Source organism: Humulus lupulus, chromosome X (genome assembly GCF_963169125.1).
Source record: "Humulus lupulus chromosome X, drHumLupu1.1, whole genome shotgun sequence".
In the NCBI taxonomy this organism is placed as follows: Eukaryota; Viridiplantae; Streptophyta; class Magnoliopsida; order Rosales; family Cannabaceae; genus Humulus; species Humulus lupulus.
The window spans coordinates 220,635,018-220,647,384 of NC_084802.1; the positions used below are offsets into that span (position 1 = coordinate 220,635,018).

Below are 12,367 nucleotides of genomic sequence, written 5' to 3' on the forward strand. Positions count from 1 at the left end.
TCTTCAAACCTCAACCTTATCCAAACCAAAAAAAAAATCAAAACCCCAAATATGTCTATGAAGAGAGAATTGATTACAACAAACCACCTACTACCATGAACTTTGCATGCCAAACCGTAAAAATCAAGGAAACACTAATGACAGTTTGAATACTATAATACTTAACTTCCTTCCTTTTAAAAATACACTTTCTATGTATGGAGTAGATTGATAAACTGAAAGTTTTTTTTTCTAATATTTTGAAAATCTTTTTTATGTAAAGTGGTTGATTGGTAATTTGTTGTATTTTTTTTTCACTTATCTACAATATTGAAAAAGAAATCAGTCTTACCAACTTTTAAATAGAGTATTTACGTTTGGAAACATATATTTATTTAACCCCTAACGTTAAAAGAAAAAGAAAAAACGAAACAAAATGGCTTGGGTCCATTACACAATGGCTGGGTTTGAGTCCTTTGTTTTTCAAAGTTAGTCTAGTAAGTATCGGCCCAGTAAATAATTTGGGCCTATTGCTTCAGCCCTTGATAGTGTGTAGAACAGTGAAGTGAAGTGAAGAGGAGTGAAGAGGACAACTTACATCAAATAATTAAATTTTATATAAATTTACTTAACGCAAAAACTCCATAATCGGTTGCTGCTCTACTCGTGATAAATATAAGTATAAATTTAACAACCAGTGCATAAATAGATATGGTAAGTATCTAAGGACACCTAATCCTAATATCTACATCAGTATATCAAGAACTAAAATTTATAAATAACACAAATATTTATTTGTTTTTAGTATAAAAAATATATAATTATTTTTAAAAGATTAAGGATGTAATTATTAATATATATATATATATATTAATATGAGTGTGACTAGTGGCACACACTTTTTTTTCTTCAATCACCCTTTTGATAATTAATTGGTAATTAATTAGCTATTTACAAACATAATCTTGTGTAAATTGACATAAATACACTCAAACAATTATAATTATTAACAACTCTAAAAAATGTAAAAATAGTTGCTGGAATTTTTGTGAGAAAATGTGAAGTGTGTTTCACTAAAATAAATTTGATGAGTTTTTTGGAACAAATTATTATCCTAAGTTATGGTAATATTGAAAAATTGTATTTTAAAATAGTATGAATGCATATTTTGATAAGTTATGATTTTCCTTTATTTTGATTGAGAAAAATATTTAGATTCTATTTATTGTGATTTTTAAAGAAATTAAATAGTGGCTGAAAGTTTGGTTTAAAAAGTTTAAAAAATGATTATTTAAATTGTCACGTATGGATTTATGTTACATAAAATTAAGTCTTAAATAATTTAAATTAAAAATATATTTTTCCCACACTTAAAAATATATTTTCTCACACCATTTATGTGACACAATTAACCAATGTTAAAATTTATTTTTTTCTAAAGAAACATATTAAAAATAGGTATTTTAATTAATTCCAAGATTTTTTGTTAATTCTTTGTAATTTGAGATTAATAAATGAAATTGTCACATATTTGATTTTTAAGCTAAATCAAATTATTTTATAAAATAAAATGATGTTTTGATAAATTTATTCAACTTAGAAATTTTAAGAAAAATAAAGCATGTTATATGTCTATTAATTTTAAAACAATAGAAGTAAGAAATGTAGAATTATCGTTTTTTTAAAACGTTGCAATTACATAATGTTCCCACGTATGCATGTTACATGCAAATCCACTTTTACGTCCAAAATTATGTTTATTATTCAACTATGTGGTTTTTATAAAAAGATCATGCATGTAAAATAGGTAAAATGAGCATTATTCTTTTATAGCTTTATGTGTAGTTAAGAATAATTGCATGTCATGTGTAACTGTTATTATGTGTGCATGGCCCATGCACACATGAGTTGTTTGGTAGGGCAAAATAGTAATTTTATGAACCTAATAAATGTTGTTTTGATTATGATATAGGCTCGTTGAAAGATTGTGAAAATTTCTTAGCTTGGACCTGAGGTAAGGAAGTTAGATAGATTCTATGATTTTATGCTATGAATGGTAAGACTGTTGTATGAATGAATTCTTATGAATTATGAATACCATACTATGATGATATGTTGAATATGATATGTTTATGGATGTTAGACACATCAAACGAGTTACTATAGATATAAAGACGTAACTCCTAGGGCGGACGCGCCGAGGTTATTCAAGGACCAGAGACTCTTGTTTACCTCATAGGGTGACATGGACAACTAGCGAGCCATGCTCATCATGTATGTTGTGTGAATATGATTAGGGTGACATGGACAACTAGCGAGCCATGCTCATCATGTATGCTGTATGAATATGATTAGGATGACATGGACAACTAGCGGGCCATGCTCATCATGTATGTTGTATGAATGTGATATGATGTTATGTTACGATTACATTATGATATGCTATGATGATATGTTACGAAAATGCTATAACATGCCACGATCTTTTAGATGAACGTTAGTGTTTGTATTTACTTGCTTATTGTTTGTACTTCCTTACTGGGCTTTTAGCTCACCCCCTTACTTTCCTTCCAGGTAGCAAATAGGATTTCTTTATGGCACGCGTGGTGACGTGAGGAGATCTATCATCGTGGGGTGTATGCCGTGGGGTAATCCTATGGACGGAAAAACGATCATCTTAGAACGCCATTTAAATTATGTTTTGTTTTAAGAGACTTTCCTAATTATCAGTGAGACTCAGTTATTTAATTTTTTTTTTCTTTGAACTTTGCATAAAAATTTATGTTTTCTTTTAAAACTAATGGCGCCAACTTGCATGGTTTTAAGCAAGTCCCCACTGAGACTTTGATAATGAGTGTTATTCTTTTATAAACTATGTTATGCGAATGTTTTATAAGTATTAGTTTAGGGCGTTCTTTACAAAAATATAAATATGAATATGGATGTGGAGATGGTAAAGATTTTAATTATAATGAGGTTTTTTTTTGTATTTTATTGTATGTATCGGATGTATAAAGTGTTTTATTGTATTTCTTTTTTAAAATTGTATATGATAACAACAATGTACTCGAGATTGATATCATTAAAAATACTAAAGAACAATATAAGAGGAAAAGAAATGTCATTAAGCCATGAAAATGAGATGTTAAAGACTAGACATCGATCATGATATGAAGTTATTGATCATCATGTGTATTTTAAGTTAGTGAGAATGATTTAAGTTTTAGTTTTGTTTAGGAGATAATGGTTTTAATAATATTTGTATTATTTAGTAATAATAATATAAAGGGGTGTGGGAAGAAAGTTTTGTGGATAGTATTGTAATTATTAAAAATTTAATAGGGTTGTGAAAAGTAATTTTTTTATTTTTAAATTTTAAGAAGGGTTTAATTAGAAAATGTGTGAGAGGAGAAAAAAAGTGTGTGCCAATAATCTCACCCTATTAATATAAGAGGTGTTCATCTAATTTAATTCAATATTTTTATACTTAACTAGTCCAATCCAGATATTAGATTTTGAAAATTTTCATCAAATCCAATTAGATTCAATTTTCTAATCAATTTTTAAGATTTCGTGTGAATTTTTATAAAAATTAAAAGAAAACATAAAAACATATTAAATAAATTGCTAATAAGCACCCTAGGTGTCCAATACCCTAGAATGTGACATATCGTGTCGTTGGTAAGATTTAGTATTGGATCTTACATATTTTAATATAAATTTAATTGAAATATATGAGACATCATATATACATGGCCCAATAACAGCAAACCATGTCCTAGGTGTCGGACATAAAAAATAAATTAATGTTTCTTAAAATTAATTATATTAAAAAATCTAAAATATAATAAACTTACAAATATTCATTAATTAAGAAGTTCCAAGGTTCTTTTAATAAAATAAAATTTGAAACAATGTTATAAAAAAGCCCTAAAAAATATTATTTTTAATATTTATTTTAATCAATTAAGATGGTATATAATTGCAACTCTTTTAAGAAAAAATTGAATATTCGTTCATATCCAAAATATATCATTTGATATTTTCACCGCCAAATTTATTGTGATGTATAAATGCAACTCTTTTGAAAATTTAGTATTTTCTCTCCAATTTCCCAAAATAATAAATTAGGTATAAATATAACCTTTTTAATTAGGATGGGGATGTAGAAAAAATTTATCATATCCGAACTTTATTCATTGTCATGCCTAGGCTAGTCATGCCTACCATAAACTCGCTCAATTAAAAAAATAATAATAAAAGAGAAGTCCTCCAAGTATGTAGAGGGGGATGTTCAGCAAAAAAAACAAGTACATGATAGAGGAGGAATACAATCATGGACACAGTTTAGTTTGTTTGTTTTCTCTATTCTCGTTTTTTTAATTATTTAATTATTATCAAATATATTAATTTAGTGAATTAACATGAATATCCTCATTAAATATTAAAAACTAATAAAATTTTATTTTTAGCTCACCCCAAAACATATTATAATTACTTAGTTTATCAATTTTAAGAATTATTTTAATTCCTTTTAATTTTTACAACCATGAAAAATGAATATTCTAGGCGTGTGGAGCTCTCTTCTCTTTCCCCATGGGTCGAAAGAAAAAGGAGGTGCCGAAGCCGACGGCGGTGGCCGTTTCTATGGACTGCAGTCTGTTGAAACCAGATCTCCCTTCAATTCAAGAACATGTTGTACTGGAGAACAGTGTTGAGGAATACCATGACCCGTGTTAAATGCTGGAAGCTGATTCATATGCTGATCATCTTTTGCCGGTAGATACAGAGGGCATAGCTGGTCCGTCCAGAGCTGCGAACTGGGCCGAGGAGATGGAGAAAACAGATTACCAGAACTCAACTAAAGACGTATGGAGCAAATTTAAAGCCAATCAGGTGAAAACTCCGGCTACTAGCTTGGACTTCATAGAGCCTATGAAGGGTGGGGATCAAATAATTGCTAAACTAGACATTGATGAAATTGAGGTTGAAGCTTCCTTTTGGCGCACATCGATTGTATGTGTAGTATTGGGAGCTAATCCCCCCTTTAGAGTGTTTGAAGGATTTGTGAAAAGAATATGGGGTAACCTTGGTATTGACAGGATAGTGCGCATGAATTCTGGGTTTACCTTGGTGAGCTTTCGTGATGTTGCTACTAGGGATCTTGTCCTGGAAACTGGTGTTATTCACTTCGACAAGAAACCAGTTGTTCTCCGTCCCTGGACACCTGATATGGACACAGTGCAGATGGTGAAATCGGTTTCGGTTTGGGTTCGATTAAATGGCTTGGGGCTTCAATATTGGGGTCGTAAGATTCTAAGTGCACTAGTTAGTACCTTAGGCAAACCCATAATGATTGATCAAGTTACTCGTGATAGATCGATGGTCAAATTTGCGAGAATTCTGGTTGACATGGAAATCTCTGAAACCCCTCCTAAGACTATCTCGTTTGTCAATAAAAGAGATCAACTAGTTGATCAATTGGTGGAATACGAATGGCTTCCCTCTAAATGCAAAACATACGGCTGTTTGGGACATACTATGGTGAACTGTTCGAAGGATAAGGGATACTTTTGGGTCAAAAAGTCCAATCCGGAAAATAAGAATTCAGAGATGACTGCTGGAAAGAACAATGCTGAGACTAATGTTGAAAATAAGCAGGCATCTATTTCTCAGGAAGCCTCAAGTGAAGCAGCTGTTGTGACTGTAACCCCTGCTCTTCTCAGGACGCCTTAAATTTATGTGATACAGTTGCTGTTATAAACAAGTCAGCTAATGCTAATGAAGGTAAAGATGCAAAGCAAGTTACTACTAGTAACACAGAGGTGGGAAAGAATACTGGAACGGGAGGCGAGTGGATAACGCCAAGAAGGAGAGGAACCAAGTCCAAGACTGTCCAGCCTTCTAAAGCAGTTAATCGAAATGGATATGCAGCGCTCCAAGAGCCAGGGGTTGGGAATTTAGCTACCACTACTAACTCTAGTCAATATGGAGAAGTGCAACATCCTTAGTTGGAATGTCCGGGGTATGAATAAAGGTAATAAACAGAGAGATATTCGAGACTTGTGTCGATTGAATAATATTGGTTTTGGGACGCTCTTTGAGACCAAAGTCCACCATGAGAAAACAGTAGGAATAATTAGTAATAGTTTTCCCAACTAGGATTATTACTCGAGTAGTGTGTTATCTTACAGAATATTACTTATTTGGCAATCGAAGTTTGTTCAAGTTCAGATCCTCAGTGAAGATACTCAGTTTGTGCATTGTAAAATCAGAGTTTCTGGGCATATTACAAAGTTCTTTCTTACTGCTGTGTATGGCTCTAACTCTCTTTTGGACAGGAAAATTTTGTGGGATAGGATATCTGAATCTTCCTTGGATTGTTCTAGGAGATTTCAATGCTATGTTCAGCTATCAAGACAGGAATGGAGCTAGACCCATAACTGCAAAGGAGGTCTATGATGCTCAAAATTGGCTGTCTTTAGGCCAATTAGATGAATTTCGCTGTGCTGGTTCCTCTTTCACCTGGTGTAATAAGCATGAAATAGGGGACCGAATTTTCTCTAAACTAGATAGGGTCTTTACTAATGAGAAATGGCTGGATCTCTTCCCTAACACAGAAGGAATTTGTAAATGGGATAGTATGTCAGATCATAGTTACTGTGTAATTAAGAACCAAGTTATAGGGAATATTGGTATTAAGCCTTTTAGGTTTTTTGACTGCTGGATGTTGCACAGTAAGTTTAAAGATGTTGTTCTTGACAGTTGGAACAAAGCTACCTCTAAAACAGGCCTTGCCGATATTATCCTGAAGCTGTACAGGGTGAAACACATGTTAAAGAAGTTCAACAAAAAGGAAGTGGGTGATATTCCTCACAGCTATCAGGTAGCTAAGGATAGCTTCAATTTGGCCCAAGGTGTCTCAGCTAATGACCCTCTCAATACTATGCACCAGTTAACTGAACAGATTAAGCTTCAAGAGCTTATTCAAGCTAGGAAGAGGTATGTTAGTTTCCTCCAACAAACCAGTAAGATCACTTGGCTGCAATTTAATGATGAAAACTCCCATTACTTTCAGGCAATCATGAAAAAAAGAAGGACTGAGAACAGAATTACTTCATTTGTGGTTAATGAGGAGGTGATTGATGATTATGATAAGGTGGTAGAGCATTACTTTAATCATTTCAGGAACTTCATGGGGAAGAAGAGCTCGGCCACTGGGAAGATTGATACTAAAAGCCTGAGTTTTGGTGAAAAACTTTCTATTCAGCAGCAAGTCAATTTAATCAGGCCTTTCTCTAAGAATGATGTTAGAGAAGCTCTGTTTGGCATTCACTCCATTAAGAGCCCAGGTCCGGATGGGTTTGGTGCTGGTTTTTTCAAAGGCCTTAGGAATGAGATAGGAAATGACATAAGTATGGCAGTGTTAAATTTTTTTTGTGATGGTGTTCTTCCCAGCGATCTTAATGAGACTGTTATCTCTCTCATTCCGAAGACTGGTTCCCCTAAAATAGTAGCTGACTATAGACCTATTGCGTGCTGCAATACGCTCTATAAATGCATTTCTAAAATGTTGTGTTCTCGCTTGTCTGAAGTTCTTCCATTCTTGATCCACAGTAATCAAGGGGCTTTCATCAAAAATCGTCTCCTGGCTCATAATATACTTATATTTCAGGACTTGCTCAAGGGTTATATGAGGAAAAACATCTTAGCTAGATGTATCATGAAGATCGATCTCAGTAAAGCTTACGATATAGTTGATTGGCAGTTTGTGGCTGACTTGCTCAAGGGTCTTTGTTTCCCTTCGAGGTTCATACATTGGGTGTTGGTCTGTTTAAAGGGAACCTCTTATACATTGATGCTCAATGGTCGGCTTCATGGCACCTTTAGAGGGGAAAAGGGTCTTAGACAAGGAGATCCGGTTTCTCCTCTTTTGTTTGTTTTAATTATGGAGTATCTTACTCGGCTTTTACTTCAGACTTCAAAACAAAAAGGTTTTGGTTTCCATCCCTTATGTAAGCATGTTAATCTTGTCAATCTCTGTTTTGCAGACGATTTAGTTATTTTTTGCAAGGGTAATGTGAAATCTATGAGACTCATACAGGCTGTTATCGATAGTTTTTGTGCCACAACTGGCCTCTCAATCAACAACTCTAAGTCTCATATATACTTTGGAGGCTTGAAAGATGATTGTAAATCTCAGCTAGTGGAGATTACTCAAATGGAAGAAGGCTCTTTTCCGCTTAAGTATCTTGGAATTCACCTTAGACCAACTAAGTGGAGAGTAGCAAACTGTGGGGAAATCATTGAAAAAATTCAGCGGAACCTTCATTCCTGGGCTAGCAGAAATCTTTCTTTTGTAGGCCGAGCTCAACTCATTCATTCAGTCCTCCTTGGAATTAGGAATTTCTGGATGAACATCTTCATCCTTCCTCAGAAAGTTGTTGCTGTCATAGATAAAAGTTGAAGAGATTTTCTTTGGGGATTGAAAGGGAATCGAAGCAAACCTCACCTCACTTCTTGGGAGCAAGTCTGTCTTCCCAAAAAGTATGGAGGAGTTGGCTTCTTTGAGGGCAGGAAGTGGAATATTGCGTTGATGGCCAAGTATATTTGGGCTATATCGAGCAAAAAGGATTGCTTATGTGTCAAATGGATAGACTCGATCTACCTTAAAGGCCAAAGTTTCTGGTCTGTTCCCTTAATTAATGACACTAGCTGGTACTTTCGGAAACTATTGACGCTGAGGAATGTTATAGATTCTGCTGTTGTTAGCTCTTCGGGATTAAGAGGGAAATTCAAAGCGAAAACTCTTTATCTTTCTCTTATCACAGCTAGTGAGGTTCAATATGCATCTGCTATATGGCATCGCTTATGTGTCCCGAAACACAGGTTTATTTCCTGGCAAGCAATCAATGAACACCTCCTTACTCGAGATAAACTGGGGAAATTTTTGGATCTGGCCTCCTATCTTTGCCCGGTCTGTGATAGTGTTACTGAGTCCCACCAACACCTCTTTTTTTACTGCACCTTCACTAAGAAAATTCAGCTAGAAGTTAGCTCCTGGTCTGGTTTTAGGAGCTGGCCTCTGACCATTGAAGCCTGGAAGACTTGGAGCTCCAAAGTCTGTTCAGACTTGTTGTATCTGGTGTGGAATGCTATACTTTCAGCAGTATTTTACTCAGTTTGGTGTAATAGAAACAGGTGTGTTTTTTATTTGTGTTGTAACTCAGTGATGATAGTTAGTTCATCTATAAAATTAGCTATCAAAGCTAGAGTTAAGGGAATTAATTGTACCAAGGCTAAAAAAGAGACAGAGATGTAATTAGCCGTATAAATTCCCTGTAACTTTTCCTTCTGGCAGTTTGTTATAGCTGTTAGTTAGTGCTGGCATTGTATTTGTTTTGTGTTAGTTGAATATATAGCTCTTCTTTTCCTCAAAAAAAAAAAAATAATAAAATAAAATGAATATTCTGATTTTAATTCCAATGAGATATATATTTTATAATTTTAAATTATTTATATTTATTTTTCTTTTAAGTTAAAAAAATAAAATTAAGAATCGTGATTAAGTATTTTTATTCTTAAAAAACATATTTTTTAATTGAAAATATCAAAGATGTTTTATTTTTTTAAATAATAAATTAGAGATAGAGAAAAATTTTAAATAAAATTATTTATCAATGAAATTTTTTTAACTAAAGTAATTTTAAATGGTGTGTGAAAACACATTTAAAAAATTTATGAGGAATTTATTTAGAAATGAGTTTGAAGAAAAGAATAGAAGCACTGTTATGGTATTAATCATTCATTTGAAGGGTGGTGCCTCCAAAGTTTATTTATATTACTTTATTTATAATAATAGTAATGACGATGGAAAATACTATTTTGGTTCTTGTATTTTTTCTGAATTTACAATTAGTTATTGTGTTTTGTTAAATGATAATTCAAACTCTGTATTTTACAAAATTGATCAAAATAGTATCCTAGACCCAACTTTGGTCAAAATATTTTTAATTATAAGATCAAGTCTTGGGTCGTTAATGATGCGATAAGTTCAGTGAAGCGGAGAAAGTAGTCGAGTAGCTAAGAAATAAATATTATATTTTAAAATATTTTGACCAAAATCGGGTCTAGGGTATTATTTTGATCTATTTTATAAAATAAAGAGTCTAAATTACCATTTTACAAAACATAGGCACTAATCACACTAATAGTAATAATAATAATAGACAAATATTAAATTAAATTAATTTTTTTTCAATTTTTTATAACTGTTTCTCCCTCACAAAACAACTAATACATATAAACAATTCTTAAGTTTACTTTTTTTTAATTCAAAAAAAGAAAAGTTTACATTTTTTATCTTTTTTACGTGGGTTTACTTTTAATCACATAAATAGTAAGCCCTCACCCTCAATATTAAGTGTATCATTTTTGTTTACTAGCAATTTCACTAATAACTAATTAAAACAAAGCTTAAAGAGTTAAAAGTTGAGACACATAATTTTATGTGGTTCAGGTTGTGAATCAGTCGCAGTCTACGAGTCACTTGTATTTAAGATGTGAAGAACTTGCAAATGTCATGCTCTTATGGAGGTTTTCAGGCAGCATTTTGGCATGCTCTGAAAATAAGAAATGAATCAGGGATCATTTACAAAGTGCGCCCTAGCCTTATTTATAATTGACTATGGGTAATTAGTTCCCTAATGAGGGTTAATTATAATTACTCTCCCTTAATGGGAGTTAAATGTGCACTAAGTTCCCATTAACGAGCTTGTGGGCCACTGCGTATCCTAGTGGGCCTAGTACAAGGAATTTCATCATACTGCTTTATTGGGCAACACGCTCCTAACAGTGTCAAGAGGGTAGCAACATGTTTTCCTATGCCAGGTGGCGTCATGAGACATCCTGCTTATTGCTTGTACGAGATCGACACCATGATTTGTGTAACAGTGAGTATCAGAAGGCTACTTATGGTCCATGATCACTATGCTTGACACCTTGCAACTCTACTCCATGTCCGGAGGATGATTCTCGCAGACCTGGAGGACATGAACAGAAGAAACGGTCTTGTACTAAGACTTGGAACAATAACCTGGAACACAGTCCTCAAGAAGTAGCATTCTTACGAGGACACACTTCTCCGGTGGTGGTGAACTATGATTGAAGGTAAGGCATAACTCCCGTGGAGCTCGAAGCAACCTCTAGGGGACTTAATTAGCTTCCGTGAAGACTTGATTACTCGTTAATGTGTGTCACATGTCACTTGGTGAAAACACGGACAACAATTTCCATGTAAATTAAAAATACAATTATGCAACTAAATGATAATTTTCACACTTTTTTTACGTTCATATTTCTATCAAATGAACCTTTTAAAGTGTAAATTAATTTGTTAAATAAACAATTCATTTTTTATTATTAAAAACCAAAATATTGTTTGAAATAAATCCTTCTTGGTCAAAATTATAAATAACTAGAACGAAACAAATTCCATTGATAGAAAATTAAATAGATAAATAAATAAATTCATAGTATTTAGTTTAATTTTCCACTAAATCATAAAGTTGCGTGTAAACTAAAACTAAAAAAAAAAGTATTTTATAGTTTTCAAAACTATATGATGATGTTTGGTTGAGGGTAATTGAATAGAAAGAACTGGAATAGAAATATATATATTTTTTTCATTTTTTTTTGTTTGGTTGTTTTATAAAGCATTGAAATGTCATTCCAATAAAATAACTTTTCCATCATTTTGGTGGAATGACTATTCCATCCAAAAGTGGAATGAAATGTCATTCCAATACACAAACAAAATAATTGTTAATTTTTCTCATATTAAATTTTATTCCACTCCATTTCTATTTCAATTACCATTCCTATTCCATTATTTTCATTACTCTTGTAAGTGTATTTTTGTCATGCATTGAACTTCATGTTGAGACATGCAATCCATGTTCTAACACTGAAAGCCCAGAAGAATGTGATTTTTAATTCAGCACATGTTTTGCTGAGTTGGATTTCCCTTTTTGTTCCCTAGCGTATATAATTGTTTTGTGTGAATTAACCCTATCTTTCTAAGCAGCTAAAAAGTGGCTTCTTCAAGAAACATTCTCTGCAAAAGGTCTGAAGCATTAATTGCTTCATTTTTCATTCCCCGTGGCTATTTTGTGAGAGTTCACCAATCAACTTCTACTTTTCTAGTGCAAGACTTGAAAGGAGTTCAAGCTAGTCTTCGAGGAAGCTTGATTTGAAGCTGGAGGGATTCCAGTAGCTGGAGGGAGTTCATCAATCATTAAACCATGAGGAGGCTGGCTGTTTGAAGAAGAATCCAAAAGTTTGCTTTTCAGTCGTCAAGTTCTTACAAACAAAATTAAGAGGGAGTTTT

At 32.9% G+C, this 12,367-nt stretch overlaps 1 protein-coding gene across 1 annotated transcript; it reads left to right on the forward strand.

Moving 5' to 3' along the window:
• Window positions 1–4,719: 4,719 nt before the first annotated feature.
• On the forward strand, window positions 4,720–5,990 carry LOC133806786 (uncharacterized). The gene is made up of 2 exons (XM_062244875.1): window positions 4,720–5,640; window positions 5,706–5,990. Exons 1-2 carry the CDS (start codon window positions 4,720–4,722, stop codon window positions 5,988–5,990), a joined length of 1,206 nt encoding a protein of 401 aa, XP_062100859.1.
• The last annotated feature ends 6,377 nt before the right edge of the window (window positions 5,991–12,367 follow it).